We start from the raw sequence: 25,588 nt of genomic DNA on the forward strand, positions 1-25,588 counted from the left end.
GCGCGCATCGGCTGGGTCGAGCGCAGCACTGGCGTCGTTTGTGGTCCGTTTTAGATCTCCTTCCTTTATTTTGATGCAAATTGCAAGTATCTCGACTTGCCATTAGTAGCGTATAAGATTTCTAGAACCCAATTGATTCCTCATAATTAGCCTTTCCGTTTTTCTTATTACTTATTAAGCCTATTGAAGGGTTTTCCCCTCAATCATATTACACATAAAATATTCTCTGCTAAACTTCTACCCAAAAGCTCTCTGGTTTTGGGCAGTATTATGGTCTCCATCCAAGGTGTATGAGTGCACACATATCTTGCAGTCATGCAAATTCTTGAGGACGATCGCTTAAAATACATCGGGGTAGTGCGCAATCATCTTTTCGAATAACACTGCAAACTGTTCTTCGCTCACGCTTCAATTAATAAGTTTAATTTTATTGTATTATTCGCAACACAAGATTCTACATTCATCCTGATTTCTACTACATCGGGGTAGCGCGAAATCATCTTTTAGGACAGCACTGCAAACTGTTCTCCGCTCATGCTTGAATAAATTAGTTTAATTTTATTGCATTATTCGCAACACAAGATTCTGCATTCAGCTTTTCAAATTAAATATATATATATACATACATATATTATTACACAAGACTCTCCTTTGTTAAGCTTCGGTTCTTCCTCTTATATTTTTCAGGAGGAAATTATCTGATCATAGAATAAAGATTTTGAGACCATTCCACCAGTCAAAAAAAGAAGAGCGCACTAGTACTTCCACTCTCATATTTGACCAGTTCCAAGAGGTTGCCTTGAGGTATCCCCTGAAGCCCATGCTTGATAGTCCTTAACAAGCTGAACAAATCATAAATCATACAAAATCAGTCCAGCGTATACAGGAAACCCAATAATATCAAGATGGTAAAAAACGAATGTTAGTACTATAAATACTCATAAGAAATAGAATAAAACCTTGTGTTTTGTGATTTTTGTATCCGTAGATGATAGCCACTCCAAAATTATATATTGATTATAATTTCACTTAGATACTCACAAGGAATAGACTATTTTGGAGTGGTTACCATCTAACTTACTTTGTAAAGTCTTGTGTTACTGATGCCCAAGACTCGGAATCAAATCACATGTTACATTACCGCGCTTAATCGCTCAATTTACACAAAAAATTAACAGATATGTTTGCACTTGTAAGCTGAGACTTGGATATGAATCTCTGTCTTCAAGTATTAAAAGATAAACTACCATATATTTAATTTAGGATATATAACGCTGTCACGCATATATCTAAAGGATACTTGTACCAAGTTCTGTAAGATATAAAGGTCTCAAAGTTCTCGTAATAACTTTCCATAATCGGAAGACAACACCAACAAGAGCAACCACATAATTAAAATTCAATCATTGAATCAGGAAGTATCTCTGATGCATATATGAGGAGCAGCTCAAAACACGCCAAGCCAAGGTTTTTAATAGATTTGATTAATATCAAAAATGGAAAAGGATTTCAAGCCCTTAATCAATGCTAATCCACATGATATTAATTATCAGGTGCATAAAGGCTTTATTCAAAGTTACTTTTCTTATTTGTTTTTGTATTAAATTGAGGTATAATCACCAAGTATGTGAAAAGCCATGTTAAATTAGATATTTAGGTCGATTAGATTTCGTTAAGTCAAGTTATGAAAGTTCAGAATCAAAATATTAAGTTAGCTTGATTTCTTGTTAAATCGATTTTGGCACGATTTACTTGTAAGCCTAATTTTGTATTTTTAATAAATACAGTTATGGTTAAAAATGATATAAGTAGTTAGGCAACACAAAAGGGAGTTTAGCTATGTGCTTAACCACATTGCCAAAGGAAGATTGGAGCTTACCCATTTAATGAAGAAAAGAGGCCAGCTGCACCGCAAGGATGGTGGAGATCTTGTTCCCTTCAGTCACTTTTCTTGGGCCAAATGTAGAGATTTTTATATAGTTGGATCATATTTCAAGTCTAGTTTAATGTTGTTAAAATACTGGCCTCCTCTCCATTAATAAATTATAGGTTCACATTAATTTACCATATAGCTTAAACTCTATTATTAGCATAAAATTATCTCTCAATGGAAAGAGGTGTAGAATAGAAAATCTCTCCCCACCTTTGTTGTTTTTGAGTAATTCATACAATATATATACTGTAAGAGACTGTGGAAGATAATACGAAGTAATTTTATTCAATAATAATATTTCTCTACAACTTTATCTCCATATTATATTTGCACAATATAGCACAAAGCCTTTGACAATTGGTACCGCAGCCATTGATCTTCTCTAAAAAATACAATTGGTACCCAGTGGATATGGACGAAGATCCGAAAACTCCTCTTATTCTTGAAAAAGAGGCTCTAGAGACATAAAGTGTTGTGATCAATTGCAAAAATAATACAATCACGGTTGAGGTAGCCAATGAGCGAGTGGTGTTTGAGTTCTCCAAAACTTTAAAGAGGCCTATGATAGAGAGAATTTGCCGGGTTAGTCTAATGGAGAATGAGATAGAGGATGTTGCGAGTGTGGTTCACACTGGGAATGAGTTGTATGCTTCTCTTACCGAAGCTCCCAGCTTGGACATGGAAGAGGTGAAAGAATTTTCCATGCTTCTTGACACTACCATTGAGGAAACACAAGATGAAGCATTTGAGGTTCTAGTTACATCCATTGATAAAGAGGAGTGTTTTAGGCCTCCTCCCAAGGTAGAGTTCAAACCCCTTCCCTCTTCTCTTAAGTATGTTTTTCTTGATGATGCATGTACTTATCCTGTTATTATCAACTCGAGTCTTGATGACATCTCTATATAAAAATTGATTGAGCTACTACATAAATATAAAGATGTCATTGGGTACTCGATTGATGACCTTAAGGGAATAAACCTACTCTTGCTATGCATCATATCCATCTCATTCATAGTAATGCCTCATCCATAGGGTGTGATGGTGGGTGGAGATTGGGGTTCAAGAGGAAATAAAAAAAAAAAATTAAAATGAAAAGGGCAATAAAAAATGCAAAAGATTTAATAAAAACAAAAACTAAAAATAAAAGAATTTTAGAAAAATTCAAGTTTTACCTGTTTTTACAAGTTACAAGGTAAACCGGTTCATTATTGGAAGATTGAGTCCAAAGTTTGGATTGTTTATGAAATTTTACTAATATAGACTGTTTATAGAAGATGGGCTAAAGTTGGGATCATTGCTATTAATTTTTCCTAACATCAAAGCTATGAAAAAATTATGATACCAATCGAAACAAAAGCTAAACAGAATAGACCGCCGCCTTAGTTCCTTTTTGTTGTTCCTATGAATGTGAGAGAAATCAAGGATAAAGTAGATAAATAGTCGATCAAGTTCATGGGATAAATAGGTCTCGTTTAGCGGGAGCATTTAGGGATAAATAACGATAAAACAAGATGGGTAAATGGAGTTAGTGGCGGTAAATGGGACTCAATATGTGGAATATTTTGAACTTATTGCCCCAAAAGTAGTTAAAATCGCCTCAAAAAAAGTTAAAATTATATCTCTAACCTTTTCCTTCTTTTTCCATAAACCACCACCCCACCACCAGCCACCTCATTCCACCACCATCCACCTCCTGCCACCACCAGCCACCTCACTCCACCACCACCACCTCATTGCCACAACCACCCACCTGAAAATTTTTTTAGGACGATGGGACGAACGTATGGCCTGAACGTTCGCTCCCTGGCCCGAACGTCTGGCCTGGACGTTCGGGCCATGGAGCGAACGTCCAGGCCGTCTAGGCCAGACGTTCTGGCCATGAAGCGAACGTCCAGACATTTGCCCCATCATCCTAAAAAAATTTCGACTGCTTCTGGGTGGGTGGTGCGTGGCTGTGGCGGATGGCAATGGGGAGGTAGGTGATGGCGGGTGGTTGCAGGGGGTGGGAGGTGGTGGTGGGTGGTGTCGAAAAGAGGAAGGGTAAAATAGTTTATAAAAATGAATTTGGGGCGATTTTAAGTAATTTTGGGGCGACATTTAACAAACCTTAGCAGACTTGAGGGTAAAGAACACATGTAGGAAAGACTAAATGGAACCATAAGGAACGAATTAGAGCGAAGCGACCCGAATTAAAATAGACTCGAATCTACCCGAACCCGAATCTACCCAAACCCGAATCTGCCTGAACCGAATTTGACCCGATAATGATGACCACAACCCGAACCCGACTCGAAAAGTTGTCATATTAGTTACTTTTTAAACAAATTTAAGGAAAATATTTTCAGGAAATAACATATATGATTAAGCCATTGTCCATTAATTATTTAAGTTACTCTCATTAGTCTTATACATGTTTTATGTATTTGCGAGATTGGAAACCCGATCTAACCCGACCCGATATGACCCGAAATCTCATGGACTCAATATTAACCCGAACGAACCCAAGTCTTTTTGGTGTTTAGAGAGACCACAAGGATCAGATAATTTCGCTCCGAAGCTGGAAACTGAAGAGAAGCTCTAACCAACTGAGCTATCCCTCACTCTCATTTTGAGGAGATGGAGCTTGTATTTATAGTTCTCTTACTTTCATCATGTCGTTGTATCTCCATTTCAGTTCAATAGTGTATAATGAGTTTACCAAAAGGTCCAACACTCAATATCCTTAGTACCCAAATCATTAGTCTCAGCCAGTGATACATAATTCTCCCCTGGCCCCCACGAACTATGTTTCAGTTAGCTAGCTCCCAAACACATATAGCATGCTTACCAAATTGACGGAGTATACGAGCCAATTCGGACAAATTGGCATACCAAAAACCCAATGGTCGTTCTGTGTCTGTAGATAATAAGGATGATTGAGAGAGAAGCCGCCCTAACTGAGGGGAACTTCAGATCCACGGTTTGAGAAAACAATACTGAATTCCATTAATCAAGCATGTAATAAGAATATAATGTAACAAAATGTTAGGGCTTTTGTTTAGGAAGTTGTTTTCCATAAATTTATCACATATAATCTTCATTTATTTCCTTTAGAGGTTGCCTAGCTATGGCCTTTCACAACGGAAACCCTCTCCTCCTCTCCCCCAGCACATTTTCCTAAAGAAGAAAATCACATAACATATTGAATCCTCAAGCAAATTCCCCATTTAATCACTCCTTAAGAGCAAATTTCTGATGTGATCAAGGATGAGTCCAACCCTTTTGAAGATTCCTAGTTCTGTAAAGAGTCCTAGTAATTTCCTAATTTTGTTAGAATTTAATTATGTTGGAACTTTAATGCATTTAGGTCTTTTCGAAGAAGACAATTTATAATCAAAACTCTTAGGGTCCGTTTGATTCAACTTATTTTGTCTTATCTTATCTTATCTTAGCTGAACCTGGAAAGCTCGGACTCGGCCACCACCCCCGCCGCACTGGTGTCGACACGACACGACACGACATGGGTGCGGACACGAAATTCGGGTCGGGCCTTTGGGGGAGAAAGTGGACTTGGCACTTTAGGGTTTCAAAAACTAGGGTTGAAAATTTTTGGGACTATCGATGCTTTTGCAGAGAGAAAAGAGAGAGAGAGGAGAGAGAAAAGTGCATGACTTTTGGTCCTTGGGAATCGTCAAGACTTAAATACTTTAATGGTTGAAGGCTTGAAGCTTTCAATACTTTAATATATTTTTTTCTATTTCTTTGATGTCTATACTTTAATGATTCAAGCTGTCATACAGTACATGCATTATTTCACCTCACCATAAACATCCTTGTTATGTGATTTGTAGGATATACAACGTATTTAATACTTTATGCTTTTTTTAAGAAATTAATTACTAAAAAATAATTATAAAAAACTAAAAATATATTTCAGATACAAATAATTAATTCAATATTTTTTCACTGGTTGCCGTGTCCCCAAGTCCATATTCAAAATTTAGACGCATAACAAACAAGTCTGCGAGTCCTTAAATTTAGAATTTCCCGTGTCCGACCCTCGAACCCGTACCCGAGTCCGACACCTGTACCCGAGTCTGAGCATCCTAGGTCTGAACTTATCTTATCTTATCTTATCTGAACTTATCTTATCTTATCTTATTTTATCTTATGTTATTTTTTTCTTCTGAAATGACTGAAAATAAGTTAACAGAACATCTTATCTTATCTTATATTATCTTATTTTATAAGATCTTAAATAAGTTAAAATAAGGTCAACACAACATGGCCTTAGTCATTGAGCCTAGTGTGATTCGAAGTTTAATCTTGGTATAATTCTAATGGTATTAGAAGTCAGAAGTCCTTTGCTTTTTTTAAGGTAGGTAAGAAGAAATCCCTTGCAATGAAAGGGGAAACTAGAAATCCCTTGCAAGGAGTGAGACTCCACTCGGAATAGGTTTTACTTCTTTTGAGCTAATTAGGAGTTGCTTAATTTCAGTTTTGTTATGTATGTTCAAGACTCTATTACACGGTTATCCCTTAAGGAAATTCAGTTTCACTTCAGAAAATTTCACTTCGGTTTAATTAAGTTAAGACAACTTTCATTCACTATTCAGTTAGTTTCCTCTCACAACTTTAAGTCACTTAAATTCAGTTCAAACAAATTAAGTTAAGTTCACACAAATTAAGTTAGCATTAGTTTGCTTAACTTTCAAGTAAATGTGTACAAGGATAGAATTATGAAAGCTAAACTGTGTACTTCTTAGCTACACGGTTTGGGGAGTTTTAATTCGATTAGCTAGATTTCTTCTCTATTTATATGTTTCGAGTATTATGAATAAAATTAGAGTTGAGTTTATCAATTGCTACATTAAGCGTGTGAATAGACTAGTCCAAACCACAGACCGCGATTTTGTGTTGAACATGAATCCGAGACTTTCATTAAAACTCTCTTTAAGAGATCTATCATTTTTTTTCTTTTTTTTTTCATTTGTTTACGTTCATATTTTATATGAATAAATAATAAATGATAATTCTCGGATCCTGTTTCACATGATCACATTAATTTCAGTCTTCATCTTAAACCTTTGAGAGGCTTCCATGCCTTATATATCAAGATTCTCAAATTTAAAGTCCATACAGAGTTTTAAACATGATTTACTAAAATAACACTGGAAGCAATTCAGCTTTGACTTTACAAACCTGTTCCATAAAGCGAGGAAGCATAATCACGAGTATTTGGTCAAGTACTCGTGCTCCACTTGATTCAATCATTTGCACCGGAAGTGCTCGAAGTGGGAAAGGTACATCAATGCTCACCTGAAATCAAGGTGAAAAAATGAGTCTGCAAAGCAAGACAATTTAGTAAAATTTGTTATACAATTGCAAAGTTTATGTTACCTCAATCACTGCATCAGAAGTGAGCTGTTGTATTCCTGAGTTGCTTTGCTTGCTATCACAAGATAGAAGATTCACCATAGAAGCTGCATTCCCATATCAAATCAATGTCAAGTTGTCAACGCACTCCTGAAATAGCATATTGAAGGACTCAAAACCAGAAAATGATTAAATCACGCCAAACACACATTATAAAGTTTTCCACTAATTAAGACCTATTTTTTTACCATTAATCTACGTCCCAGCAAGTATGCAAATACTGAATTAGATACATCAACTTCTGAGTCCAGATAGTTATTCTTCACATACAGCAATATTTTGAGGAGAAAAAGGAAACATGGGATTCTTAGCAATTTAGCACCCCTTCCTTTCAAGTAATGTCTTTGATTCCTCAAGACGTACCCAGAACACTTGCATGTTCTCTACATTTATACAATATGCGCAGAGAGCAAGAGAGGGATCGAAAATTATCATATTATGTTTCCGAGAGCCATTAATGAATGAACTGTCCTTCCCTAGTTAACATTATATGTCACTCCTTTCTACTAATTACTTGGTGGACAAGTTTTGCCAATCGATGCAAATGTTAGAAGACGGAAGTAGTACAGCCTCAATGTCAAGTACCATTTGTTACACACTAAATTAAAAATAAGATAAAATTAATAAACAGAAACCGGCTACCAAATCTCCTCAATAGGCTCAGTTCCTAGCTTCACCTTTTAAATAAGCACAATCGTTTCTCGTAGTCTACGACCATCCATACTTTGCTTGGAATCCAATAAATAAATTGAATAGCTTAAAGTTCATCGTGTCTCCTAATTCCAAACTAGGATGCCCTCCCCTTGACAAGTTCGAAATTTCGAGTATCGGTGGCAACTCTCCTTGTATTAGTTGTTCAATTGGTGGATCTCGTCATCTCATAATCTTTTTAATTATATAGTAACTCGTCTTTACGCTAATATAGAACAATAATAAGAAGATTAACAGCAACAAGACATAAACTGATATTAAAATGTTTGCTCCCCAAAATGATTTGGGGTCGGCTAACATGAATCGTCATGAGAAATTGTTTCCGTGACAGAAAAAACACTTAAAGTACATGAATAAGAGTTTAAATTAAAAAAAATGAGGGAGTAAAAGTGAAAAGATTAAGACGAGAGGAAACATAAGGAACCGAAAACGCTGATTGATGTATTAAGAGAAAACTAAAACATGGGCAAATAAAAATAAAAATTTAAGAAAAGTATATAAGAGAGGTAAAGAAAATAACAAATATGAAAAAAGAAATTGAAAGATTTGAGAAAACCCTAAAAGGAACGTAAATAAAATGTTTTGAGGGAGAATGAATAAATTGCTAAGAACATTAACTACTAATAAATATTTAGGCAATCAGTAAATAATACACATGGATAGTTCAAATAAAAAAGTGGGTTAACATAAACTGATCTCATGGGAAAATATGAAGATTCGATGTACTAACATGTATGTACGGCTAATATGCATCTTTTACCATTTTGACCATGGATGTTCCTAGTTTACATATTTCATATTTGCAAGACGGAAAATCCTCCTAAAGCTTGATTATCCCGTGGGGGTAATCGAAGCGAAAAACCATACTCAATGCACGGAACTCTTTTCATTTCTAGTCACTAATCATCTTCTCTTGCTTTATCCCTGGGTTCTTTCTCTTTGGCACTTAACTTTATCCTTGGTTAAGTTAAGCTAGTTCTCACATGAAAAATGTTATTTTTCCTTATAAAAAATTAAAATATATCCAAATAATCCATTCAACTTTAAGGTTCTTTTTTGGACCATTCTGTGTTTTAGTATTAGGTCATAAGATTTAGACCATGATGTATTAGGTAATAAGATTTAGACCATGATGTATTAGGTAAAACCCTTCGTATGTATTAGATAATAAGATTTAGACCTCAATTCTAGTGAAAAGGGCAAAACCCTTCTTATGTTTTAGGGTGGTCTTTAGCTAGTTCAATCAAGGGACACCTCACGCCAGTGGCTCTCTCCGTAGCCTCTACCATGAAGACACTAGTTTGTAATCTTGCAACGTTGAATGCTTCCAATCTTCTTTTCGTCAAGCACTTCAACAATGATGTCAACCACTGTGACATAGTGAATACCTATTCCTTGGAGCATCAAGTCAAGAGAATTCTTTTGATTAGAGATGGCAATGGGTCGGGTTGGGTCAAGATCAGGTTGGGTTGGTGGGTTGGCAGGTTGAGAATTCCTTGACTTAACCTGTTAACTTAAATGGGTTGAAATTTACAACCCAACCCAACCTTATGATAAACGGGTCAACCTTCAGGTTGACCCGTTAAATTTTTTTCGTGTTTTTTCTAGAAAAAAAAATAAAAACAACATAATTTATTTGCAAATAACAATAGGCATAATTAAGTCATTACATAACCATATGATAATATTGTTCAAAATCAACACAAATGTTCAAAATTAACATCATTACAATTTCGTAAGCAATTGTTCAACCTTAAGTGTAATGACTAAGTCATAATAAGCAAGAGCAGTAGAGTACTCCAAATTTTTTTAGGGGTTTTTTTAGCTTGTTTTTTCATAAATGGATTATGTGGGTCAAAATCAGGTTGGAATTTTCAACCTGACCCAACCCAATTAAATAAACGGGTTGGGTCAGGTCGACCCATTTAATCAAACGGGTTCAAATTTTTGACCCAATCCATTATTAATGGGTTGGGTTCGGGTCGGGTTGGCGGGTTGGGTAATATTTTGCCAGCTATACTTTTGATGACTTTAAGAATATGTGAGGGCTACTCAATAGGATAGGAAAACAAGGAAGGAAGTAGGAGGACAAAAGGGAGACAAGAACTGTTTGTGGCAGCATAACAGCAGTTGTGCAATACCAAAATAGGGTTCCTTCCATCTTGGTTCTCACAATGCAAGTCCACGCTTGAAGTCCTTTGGATAGAAGAAGTAAAGAGGGTGGTAAGTCGGGTTCATTTTTAATGTTAATGAGCAAAGAGAATGCAATTTCAAGGCTTCTTTAATTTTCTTAATCAAATGTGGAGCAACAAAGCTAAGGATGACAGTTCGACATGATGTTATTGATTGGTTCGGGGCTCAAATTCATGCAAGTCCATGTTTGAAGTCCTTTGGATTGAACAAGTAAAGGGGTTGTTCAAGCTGGGGTCTTTTTTAATGACAGTGAGCAAAGCCGTCCAATTTCAAGGCTTCTTTAATGTTCTTAATCAATAGTGAAGCAATGAAACTAAGGAATGACAATTCGATGTGATGTTATTGATCGGTTCGAGGCTCATGTTCATGAAGAAAGAGAGGATGATGGGGTTGAAAGTAGGGGGTAAGCTAGTGTACAGGAAATTGTCGCTTAAGCTGCTGGATGGTACAGCCTGGGAAACAGTTCCAGAGCTGTTACATCCTTCTTTTTTTAAGCCAAGGGGGTTCTTATATTGGCCCGAGAAATTATACATATAAAAGTCCTAGGTCAAGCAAACCGATAGGCTCGTAAACTATCTAATGGACTCATTCAATTTTTCACACCAACAGCAACAATCATACAGAATATGAGTCAGCCGACCAGCACTGAAAAACTAAATAACCTAAAGTACAAATAAAGCTTAATGGTCAGGGAAATAAGAACTCACATCCCACAGAAACAGCATCATATGAAATTCAAAGCAATTTATAAAACCAAGATGCCTAATAGCTGGAAAATGCAAGCGAATGCTAGAGTAAAAAATGGACAGGAACTTCCTTACCCTCAAACTTGTCATTTTGTGCAACCACAGTCGGTGACCCCTCTAACTGCCATGAAGAATATGACAAAACAGATGAAGAACAATCTTTAAAGTGAATGTCAGAATGTCAAGCTTGTATAAGGTATGCCCTCATTTCTTTGAAAAAAGTCTATTTTGAGGTGGGCGCCTTCACAAGAAAATCCATCAAATTTATGAACATTGACTAGCATGAACATAACTATATGTCAGTAACTTCTTTTGCTCTCCAATAGAACTAAAATAATTTTTTCACGGGAAACGGAAAACAAAAGGATAACTACTCAAAGAGATTATGGGAAAGAAGTGAAAGAAATGGTAAGTTGCTCTTTCAATTTAATTTATTTTACAATGTCAAGGAAGCTCCTATTGGAGAATGGAAGGAATAACTACAACCATAATGAGTGTGTTTTGTTCACCTTAAGTTCAGATAACTTCAAATAAATTCTAACATCTCATCAGCTTCAATAAGTTCATATGTTGTAACAACTTATATAACAATCTTAAATAACGTCCAATAAGTTCCAACACTATACAAAATGTTGAGAAGGCCTGATATCTCAGTAGGCATATAAGCTTCGTAGTGCTGTTAGTAGTGCTGAGTAATATAGCTAGGAGCTTAATATTTTGGCCCATGTAAAAAGGTGTATGTTGTCTGTTAGTGAGAACATGTGTCCTATGCTAAGTGGTCAGCTCTTAAATGACCTAGGGATTCTCACCTCAGCCGTCACATAAATAGTGGATGTATTACAATGTAAAGCTCGATTGAGTGAATGAAAGAAAGACACCACCTTGGAGAAAAATATTCTTGCATCAATGGTTGATTGAGTCTCATGATAGAACTAATAATGTCATCATGGTATCAGAGCAAGGTTAGTATCACAGTCCTTTACTCTCTCAATCTTTACTCTCTCAATCATACAGCAAGATTTATTACATAGAATTTTATCAGTTGGTGAGAATTTTAAACTATTAAAGTTTGTGTCTTTAGTGCTTAAAGTTTTGTGTCTTTAGTATTAAAAATAGTATATTTCCTTCTTTAAAGTATCTGGAGTGTAGTAGAAGAATATATACCTAGTATTGTAAGGATGGTTCCTGGGATAGACTCAAGCAGTCCTTTATTCGGGAAGAGATCTTTAGAAATAGGTCTAGCTTCCAAGAGGAAGTTAGGGTTTGTGACTGGAGCAGTAAAAAGAGATGCTTCAGATGGTGTGAAACAGGAGGCTTGGGATACGTGTAACAACATGGTGATATCTTGGATATTAAGGAGTGTAAGTGAGTCCATTAAAAAGTCTATAATGTTCTTGAATACTGCTTCTCTTATGTGGAGTCAGCTAGAACAAAGGTTTACAGTTGCAAATGGGTCTAGAAAATACAAACTTAATAAAGATTTGTATGAAAAGAAACAAGAAGGAAGAAGCATCACAAATTATTACACAGACATGAATGGGTTGTGGGAAGAGTTAGAGAATCTGAAGGAACTCCCTCCCATAACTACTTGTGAATACTGAGATAAGTGTATTTCTCAAAGCTCTTAATGACCATGAGGAACCGAAACTTTTCCAGTTCCTGAATGGGCTTGATGAAGGGTATGCAATCCAGAGAAGTCACTTGCTTATGATGAATCCTCTTCATACCTTGCACACTGCTTGTAGTTACTTACATCAGGAAGAGAGTCAGAGAGATGTTCTCAAACCTGTAATAGTATAGATGGAATCAGTAGCTATGATGAGCAAAGGAAGTGATGTGACATGTGCTGAGTGTGGAAAATTTGGGCACAACAAAGAAAAGTGTTGGAGAATAGTTGGTTATCCACCTAGACATCTAAAGGCTCAGAGAGACCAAAAGGAGAAGTTTAGAGAGAGTGGAAACAACAATAGAGGAGGAAGGTGGAATAGAGGTGGAAGAAACAACAGAGGCGGTAGATCAGCTGCAAATGTGAGAGGTAGTGGTGAAAATAGCCGTACATATGGGAATACTTTCAGTGCTCAGCAACTAGAACAGTTGATGAAAATGCTACCTACACCTTCCAAGGCTGCAACATCTGATACAAAAGATGAAATGTAGTACAACTATGCTGGTATGGTGAGCTGTAATTTTGCTACAGAGGGAAATGAGTGGATAATGGACTCTGCAGATCTCATGACTAGATGCATGGAGGTGATGGTTGATGTTGAGTGCACTAAGGAAGAAAAGATAAATCTTCCCACTAGTGAGACTTCACTCATCTCACACAGTGGAAATGTGAAACTGAGAAATGGAATTCTTTTGAAAAATGTGTTATATATCCCTAATTTTAAACATAACCTTCTCTCAGTTCAAAACCTCTCAAAAGATCAAAACATAAAAATTGAATTTCACCTCTGAGTTCTGTGTTTTGCAAGAAAAGAGGACAGGAAAATTTTGTGGTGTTGGAAAAGCAGTACATGGGCTGTATTCTTTGGTGAACCTACCAGTGAGTAAGGTGATAAGTGAATGGAGAAGAATGAACAAAATGAAGGTAACAAAGACAGGGGGAGATGTGAAAAAGTTGACAGCAATGAATGTGAATGCTCTAAGCAATGTGGCAAGTGTCAAGGCAACTACTCTATGGCACTGGAGGCTTGGACATGCTCCTTTGAAGAAAATTAGTAAGACTCAAGAAGGGTTGAAAGCAAAAAATGATGTTGTGTGCATTACCTGCCCTCTTGCAAAGTTCACAAGACTGCCATTCAATGTGAGTGAATCTAGGGTGGCTAAGACATTTCATATGATCCACATGGACATATGGGGTCCCTACTCCCTACAGAGTGGCAACCAGGATGAATCATAGGTTTTTTCTCACATTGGTAGATGATCACAGCAGGGTGACCTGGATTCATGTGCACCAACACAAGTCAAGATGCTTTCAATGCTATAGAAAACTTTGTAAACATGAGCAGAACTCAGTTTGGAAGGCAAGTGAAGGTGTTTAGGTCTGATAATGCACTAGAGTTTGATGACCAGAAGTGCGGGCCATTTTTCAACAAGCTTGGGATGAACAAAATGATAGAGCAGAGAGGAAACACAAGAACATATTGGAGATGGCTAGGGCTCTGAGGTTCCAGAGTGGTTTGCCTTTACAATATTGGGGTGATTGTGTTATGTGCGTTGTGCACATAACAAACAGACTGCCTAGCAAGGTGTTGGCTGAAAAAACTCCATATGAGGTACTCTATCTAACTTCTCGTGTTTATACTCATTTAAATACATTTGGTTGTTTAGTACTTGCTAGTAATCCTAATCGGAAAAAGGATAAATTCAGTGCAAGGGGAGTACCCTGTGTCTTCTTGGGGTACCCTCAATCTCAAAAGGCGTATAAACTCCTCAATCTCACCAATAATGTGATCTTTGTTAGTAGAGATGTGAAATTCTATGAGACTAGCTTCCCTTTCAAGATATTTCACAACAACAAAACAAGAGAAACTGTGAATGTGAGTGGGAATACTCCTTGTGATGATGAGAAAATGAGTGAAGAGAATGTTGAGCTTGAGAATGAACCACAACATGCACCTCACACTGAAATAAGAAGATCTAATAGAACCCATAAAACACCAACCTGGCATCAAGATTACATAACTACTCCTCAAACACAAAACCAACACCTAACACTACCTATCTTCCAAATACAAAACCTATTCAGCTTCACAACACAATACAAACCAATACCAACCCCATATTCTCATGTTTCTTCTCTCAAACAGCCAACATGATGAACCTAGGAACTACAAACAAGCCATTACTGATGCTAAGTGGGTGGAAGCAATGAATGGAGAGTTGAGTGCTCTGGAGGAGAATGATACATGGAGCATCACTGATTTTCCCCCCGTGAAGCAAGCAATAGCTTGCAAATGGCTATATAAAATTAAGTACAACACCGATGGGAGTGTGAATAGATACAAAGCCAGATTAGTCATCATGGAAAATAGACAAAAATATGGAATAGACTATGAGCAAACTTTTGCTCCAGTAGCCCTACTGTGAGGTAATTGCTTGGTATAGCTTCTATTTAGAGTTGGCACCTACATCAAATGGATATTAAAAACGCTTTCTTGCATGATGATTTACAGGAAAATGTGTTCATGAAATTCCCCCAAGGATACCTTGGTGCAGGGCATAGGCTTCAAGTGAGCTTAAGTGATGACAGCAAGGCTGCAAGCATCGATGACAAAGTGTGCAAGCTTGACAAATCATTGTATGGGTTCAAGCAAGCACCCAGTGGTTTGCTAAGCTTAGCAACACACTTAAGAATACAAGTTCATCCAATCAAAGTCAGATTACTCCATGTTTGTTAAAGAAAGTGGAGAAAATCTTCTTGTGTTACTGGTGTATGTGGATGATTTAATTCTTGTTGGTCCCAATTTTTAAGCTACTCAAGATACTAAAGCTCTTCTAAGCAGCCACTTTCACATGAAAGATATGGGGGTGTGCTTAGATACTCCCTTGGGATAGAAGTTGATCAATGTCGAGATGGGATCTTCCTATCAGAAAGGAAATACATCATGGATTTGTTGAAAGAATATGGGATGATGACGTGAGGGCCTCCTAAACTTCCCATGGATTCTCATGTGAAGCTCAGCATTAGGACCGGTGAAGCTATGACTCATGTTGAACCCTATCAAAAGTTGATAAGCAAGTTAATCTACTTAACTCTCACTAGGCTTGATATAGCCTTTACACTTCATGTTCTGAGCAAGTTTATGCACCAACCTACAAATATTCATATGCAAGCTGCAAAGAGGGTTCTTAGATACCTTGCAGGGAGTCCTAGACAAGGTATTCTACTGGCAAACAACTCGAGTGCTCAGCTTCAAGCATACCGTGACAGGGGAGGTTGTGCTTCCGCAAGAAGGACCACATCAGGTTTTTTGGCATTCTTCTTAGGAGGTCCCCTATCTCTTAGAAAGCAAAAAGACAGACTGTAGTGGCTAGAAGCAGTGCAGAGGCTGAATACAAGTCAATGGCCCTTGCCATTTGTGAAGTAATGTAGTTGAAGCAACTCTTAAGAGACTTAGGCCTCAAGTCAATTGGTACAACTCCTATACACTGTGACAATCAATCTGTAGTGGCGAATTGCAGCCAATCCAGTCCATCATGAGAAGAAGACAGAGCATGTTGATAGGGACAAGACAGAAGAGGGTCTGATTAAACCAACCTACATCTCATCTCAACAGCAGTTGGTAGATGTGTTCACCAAGCTACTTCCAACTCAGCAACATCACTTCCTCCTAAACAAGCTGGGAGTTAATAATACTCCTCACTCTCAGCTTCAGGGGGAGTGTTGAGAAGCCCTGATATCTCACTAGGCATATAAGCTTTGTAGTGTCGTTAGTAGTGCTGAGTAATATAGCCCAGGAGCTTAATATTTTGGCCCATGTAAAAAGGTGTTGTTTGTTGTCTGTTAGTGAGAACATGTGTCCCGTGCTAAGTGGTCAGCTATTAAATGACCTAGGGATTCTCACCTCAGCCGTCACATAAATAGTGGTTGTATTACAATGTAAAGGTCAATATGATAAGTTCACATAAGTCACAATACGTTCAGAAAAGTTCATATAACTATATAATCTCTGTTAAGATAAGCTCAACAAAAATAAGGTGAAGAACCCAAACTCAAGAAAATACAAGGCTAGATATCTTCAATTTCACGGAGAATGCTTTCAAAGAAATTAACATTGCTAGTAAAGGGAACAAAAAGCAAGGAAGAAGTAAAACCTTGCAGGATAAAAGCTTGATACAACACCCATCAGGCTGTTCCTCCACACGAACCAGTAAAACAGGGCAAACCTCAAAACTGAAGAATTTAAATCTATAGACATAGCACCTAAATGTATTTTTATCTACTCTCTCTATCCTCTCTGCATCCAACACCGAGTATTGACTTGCCGGCAAGCTCATATATTCCACTTACACAGCACAAACAAAAAACAATACCAATATCAAAAAAAAAAAAAAGAATCAAACCCATTGCGAAACATCAGAGACAAAGATAAACCAAACAAAATCTCAACAAAAAAGTAGCAAAACCAATTACTTGGAAAAGGGTATATTCTCAAATAATATTTATGGGGTCACTTGGTCCCCTCGGTGAACCTCAAAATTTCCAAATGCTATGGATGTCAAATCAAGCTGATTGCAACTCTTTTAAAGAGTCTTAGTTCAGTTAGGACTTCTACTGAATTCCTAGTTTGGTTAGGATTCTAGATACCCAATTCTTGTGTCATTATGTCTTTGTAACACTTACTTATAATGGAACTCTTAGTCATAAAAATATAAGTCTTGCAAGATTAGGAGTCTAATCATGTTAGAAGTCTAATCTTATTAGAATATGTTGGAACTCAAGGTTGTTACAAGTCTTACAACTTACAAGTGAAGTTTATTTTAAGCGATGCCACTTGCCAGATTAGTTAGTGACAAGCTAACCAGATGTATTCTCAAACTTCTTCCCAAATCGAGTTTTAGGTAATTGAAGCCTATAATTTGATTTAGAACCCTTAGGAAACTTTAAATGAGTGAAGGTTAGAGTGAATCAAGCTAGATCCTTAACCAGATTTATATTAATTATAATATACTTCCTCCATTTAAAAATAGTTGCACCATTTACATAGTGTTTACTATTCACATCTTATACTTTGATTGTCTATGGTGATTTATATTTTAGGAAAAACATAATGATATAAGATCTTGTTAGACTCCTGTCAATGTATATTTTTTTAATATCAACTTTTTATAATTTGTACTTCTTGATAATTAGAGATATTAATGTTTGAAAGAATGAATTGCCAAGCATGAAAAATAAAATGGTGTAACTATTTCTAAGCAGAGGAAGTATGACACACTAATACACTCTACAATTCTTACCCTCTTCCCAAAACCCCGCCTATTTCCTCCAAATTTCTTCCCATAATTCCCTGTTAGAACTTATAAATGTTAGAAATATGTCCCTCCTTGTTTGTCCTCTAGCTCAAATAGTAAATATTCGAGAAGCAAAAAGATGAGATATAAAAAGAAAGCCAATATTATTAAAAAAAAAAAAAGAAAAAAAGAAAGCCAAAAACAAAGGGTTAAAGCGAGCATCACATAGAGGGCGCTGAAGCTGCTGAACAGAAAGAGTCTCTTTGCGACGAGCAACGAATCGAGCTTTAGGAGCCAAGTCAGAAGATATTCGAAATGGAATTTTGTTGTTGTGGAGTTTAATGGGAGATGAAGGAATGAAGTAATTAGTTTGATGAGAGAGATAATGGGCAGGGGTTTTCAACATCAATGGAGAAGGTAAAGGTTGATGTCTTATGGCAGAATGGTAAGCCACGTTAGACATAGTTTCTCACTTTGGTTTGGAGAAACAAAAACAACAGGAAAAAAGCGATGTAAGGTGCTGCTAGATAGTTGAGACTTCTAGCAGAGACTTCAGAGAGATACTTTTTGTTGGAATTAAACCACGGGTGGTTCTCTTCCTAAGGGATAAGAGAGGGAAATTAGAACAAAACTCATGCATCTATATATATTTTTCCACCAAATACTTCCAAGTTTTCAAAAAATTCACCTGATATCTTTCATGTTTTCAAAATTCACCAAGTACCTCTAAGTTTCATAATAATAAACTCAAATACTCTTAAAGACTAAAGGAGGTTAATGGTGTTAATGGTGTTAGTCTTAAGGTGCGTTCTCTTCAACTTATTGGCCATGAACTTATCTGAACTTAACTTATTGAACCTGAACTGGACTTATTGGAACTTACTAATCTGATTGGACCTGATTCAACTTATTGGACCTGATTGAACCTGATTGAAACTTATTGGACCTGATTGAAACTTATTGACCTTAATGAAACTTATTAGACCTTATTGGCCCTGATTGAAACTTATTAGACCTTATTGGACCTGATTGAAACTTATTAGACCTAATTGGACCTGATTGAAACTTATTTGACCTTATTAGACAAAAAAAATTGATCATTAATAACATAAATATTACCCCTAACATAAATACTATCCCTCAAAATTTATTATAAAGTAATAATTATTAAAATTCATCCTTTACAAAAATTATTATTATTAATTATCTCTTATGATAATTAATTTAACAAAAAAAAATTACTATTTATATATTTGTCTATACATAACTTTCACCACTAATATATCTAATAGGCTTGTTTTGATTTTATAAAGCACTAGTAGAAAATTAAAAGCTGATTAACCTTTATTGCTAACAAGTTAAAATTGGCACATATGAAAAATTCTCACTCCAGTTTCATTTACTTGAAGGTAGTAGAATGCATTAACTCCTTATTTAAAAAGACGAATTGCAAAATATTGTAATTATACTGATTATTATTATTAACTTTAATTATTTAATCATGATTATAATATTATTTAATAATAATATAATCTGCTAACAATAATATGAATAATCAAATAATAGACAATAATACAAGTATAATATTATACATTGTGGTACTTTAATAAAAAAATATAATAATAACATAATCAGCTAATAGTAATTTGAATAATAAAATAATAGACAATAATACAAATATTTAATAAAATAATAGACACTAATGCAAGTATAATACTATATAATCATTGTGGTACTTAAATTAAAATTCTAATAATAACATAATCAGCTAATAGTGATATGAAATTATGAATAATAAAATAATGGACAATAATACAAATGTTTATTGAACATTGACTATTTGGACCTGATTGGACCTGATTGAAACTTATTGGACCTTATTAAACCTGATTAGAACTTATTGCACTTGATTGGAACTTATTGGACCTTATTAGACATGATTGGAACTTATTGCCCTGATTGGACCTTATTGCAACTTATCTGAACTTATCTGAACTTATTGGACCTCAAACTTAATTTTTTAAGTTGAGGAGAACGCACCCTTAAACCTCATTAAATCTTAATTAGCCTAATTAACCTAACTAAAGCTTAACATCTAACTTCTAATCCTACCCTAACCCTAACCCTAACCCTAACTCTTAATTTCAAACCCTGACCCTAACCCCACTGCCACCTAACCACCACCCCTTCCCCTCCACCCACCCCACCCTACCCTGCAACGCCAACCCCCACTGCACCTCCCCCGTCCCTGCAACCTCACCAGCCCCTATCCCTACCCATCTGATTTTCAAAATCTCACCTCTTCCCCCCACTCTCGCGCCACCACAGCACCACCCCCTTCCATTTTTCTGTAACACCCCGATAATTCTCTCTTTTCAGAAAATACTTTTATAATATACAAGTAGAGAATTACCCAAGTATTATCGCCCGTGTGATAACGTATCGGCTTATTCTGAATTTTGCAGTGCAAAACAATATTAACTAAACTTCAACTTTATTATAACTCAATAAATAAGTAACAAGTGTTTAAAACTTAAACAATCTAATTTAACCAACTCAAACAAACTTAATAAAATATGTTCTTAACAAATGCAGAAAGTAAACTATACTAGTTACACAATCTCTCCATTCCAGATTTCCAATGATGCACATCTGCGAACCTGTAATGTCAATGCTATATTGAATCTGCTCACCATAAAGGATCATCACATAATCAATAGGGCAAAGCCATGATCACACACACAAACAAAGCACATAATCAGCAAAGCTGAGCACTACATACTAAAACATAAACATTCCTAACATGATACTACTAATAACGTGCGGGGATAAATAATCGTATAATCATATAACATTCTGCATCCTGAAACTTGAATACAAGAATCTAAACGTTCTTAAAAACACTTTTGAATTTAAGATGTTCAACACTAAGGACTTAACACTCCTGAAAAGTTATTAATGGTTTGATTAGTTAGCTCACAAGCAAACAATCAAGAAGTATGTTAACAAACGAAAACTCTCTATTATTGATTGAAATAAACGTACCTTATATAGGCTACATAACCGACTAAAGATAAGCATAAAACTAGGATAGGAATTGACAATAAGATAAGAACTAAGCTAATCCTATTCTATAACTAATCACATGCCTAAAGATAACCATGTACATCACATGTTTGTCCTATATATATATATATATATATATATATATATATATATATATATATATATATATATATATACTTCCTCCGTTTCTAAATAAGTGCAACATTTGCATAGTGTTTACTATTCACAGTTTAAACTTTAATTAGCTTTGATGATTTACATTTTAGGAAAAAACATAGTCATGTGGGATCTTGTTAGATTCGTCTGAATGTGAATTTTTTTAATATCAACTTTTTATAATTTTTACTTATTGATAATTGAAGATATTAGTGGATAAAATAATGCATTGGCAAACGTGAAAACAAGAAGTGTTGCACTTATTTAGAAACGGAGGAAGTACATACATACATACATACATACATACATACATACATGCATACATGCATACATGCATACATGCATACATGCATACATGCATACATGCATACATGCATACATGCATACATGCATACATGCATACATGCATACATACATACATACATACATACATACATACATACATACATACATACATACATACATACATACATACATACATACATACATACATACATACATACATACATACATATGTATGTATGTGTATATATATATGTATGTATGTATATATATATATATATGTATGTATATATATATATATATATATATATATATATATATGTATGTATATATATTATATATATATATATATATATATATATATATATATATATATATATATTATATATATATATATATATATATATATATATATATATATATATATATATATATATATATATATTATAATAACATATATAGCAATCTTAACATAACTAGAATTCTATGTAACAAGTAAGAAGTAACCCCTAGGATTCTCTTTACTCCATCTCCATGCCACCTTCCATGGTCCATGTTACCATCCATGCCAAGACTTGATTCTTTCCCTTGAGTTCAAACCCTAGAGTGTCCATGATCAAGTCAATAGGCTCATGTATAACAAGTGTCTTTGCATCCATATCATTATTGAGGTAAATGTGGATCGATAATCATTAAGTGTAAGGGAGTATAAATTATTTATATATGTGCAAGAGTATGAGTTGTGCGTAAGTGGTTCACTAACTATCCTAAGTTAATTCTAAGAGAGACACCTGTATACTGCGATTATTGTTGGGATTTGATAACAGATATTATTATCGAGATGAATATATTGCTAAGTATGAACTACCTATATGCAAAAGCAGGTGTTATGTGGAATTGGCTTAGTAACTTCCTTTAGTTAATTGTAACTCAGAATGATGTTTTATCGAACATGAGTAGCTATTTTTTTGTTATGGGACATAAGTTTTATGATTGCAATTGTTTGCATATAAAAGCATACATGTATTAGTATTAAATACTTACCTGTGAAGATTTTATGTTAATCGATTATAATTTTTTAAAGAGAGGTGTTATGGATTGGTTTATTGTTTAAAGATTGTTGTTAAGAGTTATTGTTGGAATAAGTTATGATTGAAAATTGAATGAAACTAACACGGAAAAGTAGCCTCGTCTGAGTCGACGGATGACGTGACACGAACAGTGCCCCATGTACTATGAACATGGGGGGGCCCCACAGGGAAACATGCCCATTCCTCTATGGGGCGATAGTCGGGAGATATATCAGGTAACACGAAACCTGTGGATGGCTGACGAAATCAGCGAAAAGATTTACTCCGGACTAGCCGCAGTTATTGGCCAAAAGTAAAATGAATGGTTGGGTGACGACCCCCACTGTCGTAGTGTAAGCATTGTCTCCTCCGTTGCGTTCTCTTTCCCCTTGGTTAACAAGAAATTTATCTTAACGTATGAAAGTTATGTTGATGCTGGTATGTTGTTATGATATTGGATTCCTGATGAGGAATCATACTTGGTATTGGATTCTAATAAGATTTCTAATAAGGAACAATTCCGTTACGTAATGGAATGTTGTAATGTTATTGAACTCCCTGATAAGGAATTGTTTGTAAAGTATAAGAAAATGATTGACATAGTAGTTTAAAATATAAGTTGAATTTCTAATAAGATTTCTAATAAGAAATCGATTAAAGGTAATTAAATATTATTTATATCGGAGTTGGCAAACTTAGTTTTTTTTTATAAGAAACCGTGATTATATTTGAAAGACTAATTAAATCCAGATATATGAAATATGGCTCTGTTATGTTTGCTTGGAAGTTGCCTTCTTGCATTTGTTGTTATTTGAATGATGGTGTAATATAAAAGAAATAATCAGATTAAGATATAATAAGTATTATGTGGTCAAAAGGAGTTGATGGTGTTTTGATAGTGTGACTATGTTCACAGTTGAGTGGTTTTTAAGTAAAAATCACCAAAGTATGTGTTAATCTTATTTACGGGCTTAGTACTCAGCTTTATTGATGTGTGTATGTCGTTTTGCCATTTTTGTGGCACATCACTGGGCGGGTGGCAGTTTCTTGAATGTTTTTGGTTGAAGTCGTAAGTTAATATTTACAAGTTGAAGCTAATACGAACTGGAGTTGTGTTATAGTTGTTATCAAAGTGAGGACGCTCGACGTTGTAATAGTTAGCAATTAAATTAGCTATAACATAATTTTGTCTTTAAGAGTCAATAGCTAGTGCTCCTGATTCTCTGTAGGTGGTTGCTCCACTAAAGCGTTGAGATTATTGAGTTTGGAGTATTTTTGTAAAATTGAAATTGTAAATAGGTTTGAATTATTTTTGGTTTTAGGGTTGTCCTATTTTCAACGGAAACTTTGCCGAATTTTTCATAGAAACTTATTAGAACTTTGAGAATCAAGGTCGTGTTGTAATAGTTAATTTGAATTGAATAGAATTGGGAATTGAGTTTCACACTCTCCGATGTAGTTCGGTGAGTGTGATGGTAATAGTCTGGGTTATCTCGACTAGAGTCTCTTTCGATGTGCTTAAATGTACGTAAGCTAGTCGGAAGGATTCGGGCTATTACAACCATCATCAGCAAAATAGAAAGCACGCATCGGTAACAAGGATGGATGAGAAATGAAGGGACAACTGAAGAAAAGTAGTAGCGCGACGGCATGCGCCTGACGGTTGTAAAGAAACTGGTGCGACATGTGCTCCAGAGATGTGGACATGCTCATCTAAAGATTGATCAGTTTAATGTGACGAAAAAGAAGAATTTAGGGGAGGGGGGCAATACTTAATTCATTATTTGCATTAATTAGTTCTATTTTTGGGGCTTCGTATTTTACTTTTAGAAATTGAAAAATGAGTGGTAATAATTGTTGGAATCTTATAGTTAAACGTGTTCGTAAGTTATATATGTGATGTTTATTATACTTGGTGTTCTGGAGTATAAGTATAGCATGAATTAAGAGAACTTAAATGTATCTTTTGGTGTGAAGCGACATCTTGTTTTGGACATTTCCTCTTATTATCTCCTATGATACAAATAGGGAGATGTCATATGAATTTTAAAAAGTGAGAAATCATTTTTCCTATGGTAGTTGCTTAGAGAATGGAACTCTATTGTGTTTTTTCTGAACAAAATCAAACTACAAACACTTTTTGGGAGTGTTCAATTTCTTGTTATCAACCAAGATTCAATGAGTCTTCTTTACATTTCATAAGTATTATCGTGATACTTCGTTGTTCTTAGTGGGTATGTAAATAATTTATAAGAAAGCGTATAAATACATTTTGGAAGATCAAATATTCGATTACTCAATAATGTATCCATACTCAAACCTAACAATAATATGAGCCCTTAATATCCACAACTGTTAGTAAGTAGAGGAGAAGAGAGAACATAGAAGGAAGAAGATGATTTGCAAAGTCATGTCCTTATTAAATGAATTCACGTGATGTATAACATGCTATAATGTGTTGGTTACCTGCTAGGTGCATTTAAAATCACAATACCCCATAGTTGGATCTTTTACTGAATATTTAATAGTTAAGACTTATAAAGAATAAGTGCTTATATTTTCCAGTGTCAATTTGTCCTATGAGAACTGAAGTAATTCATTTTTCTTTTACTGTGACCTATTTTACCTAAAAGGACATTAGTTTTAAAGTATTTCTTTTTGCACTAATGTATACAATACTAATTCTTATATATTATTGTATTAGTACTTGGTGGAAAGAAGAGATTTATAAACAATAACGAGAACTAAAAAAATATAGTGAGGATAAAAAGGTCTTATTATTTATCGTCCGTACTTTTATACATATTTATGTAGTATTTTTTACTCATTTTTCCAAAAAAATAAAAAAAAATAAGATTTTTTTTCCATGAAACCTTTGCTTTTGCCGATTTTACCATTTTATTTTTTTCCACATGGTGGAACCGAAAAAAGATGATGGCGGAACTAAAATATGGTTAAATATCATGTGAACAATGAAAAATACATTTCTTTGGGAAGAAAATGTTGTGAGGAATGAGGAGGAAGGAAGGAGGAAGAAGAAGAGAAGTGAGGCGGAA

The 25,588-nt window shown here is 35.1% G+C and overlaps 1 protein-coding gene across 1 annotated transcript; it reads right to left on the minus strand.

The window, feature by feature from the left end:
• Positions 1-538: 538 nt before the first annotated feature.
• Positions 539-18,561, minus strand: LOC104907303 (hypothetical protein). The gene is made up of 6 exons (XM_010696217.3): positions 18,184-18,561; positions 16,819-17,009; positions 11,074-11,119; positions 7,313-7,395; positions 7,115-7,231; positions 539-842 (listed from the first exon to the last, which is right to left on the minus strand). Exons 1-6 carry the CDS (start codon positions 18,419-18,421, stop codon positions 771-773), a joined length of 747 nt encoding a protein of 248 aa, XP_010694519.1. The 5' UTR covers positions 18,422-18,561; the 3' UTR covers positions 539-770.
• Between the last annotated feature and the right edge of the window lie 7,027 nt (positions 18,562-25,588).

This window comes from Beta vulgaris, chromosome 4 (assembly GCF_026745355.1).
Source record: "Beta vulgaris subsp. vulgaris cultivar EL10 chromosome 4, EL10.2, whole genome shotgun sequence".
NCBI classification, from domain to species: Eukaryota; Viridiplantae; Streptophyta; class Magnoliopsida; order Caryophyllales; family Amaranthaceae; genus Beta; species Beta vulgaris.

Excerpts from the sequence above, each read along its gene's own strand:
- LOC104907303 (XM_010696217.3), bottom strand. The coding sequence starts at position 18,421 with ATGTCTAACGTGGCTTACCATTCTGCCATAAGACATCAACCTTTACCT. Across the intron at positions 11,120-16,818 it reads TCAAGCTTTTATCCTGCAAG|TTAGAGGGGTCACCGACTGT; the intron begins GTTTTACTTCTT and ends TCTTCATGGCAG. Across the intron at positions 7,232-7,312 it reads CTTCTGATGCAGTGATTGAG|GTGAGCATTGATGTACCTTT; the intron begins GTAACATAAACT and ends CCTTGATTTCAG.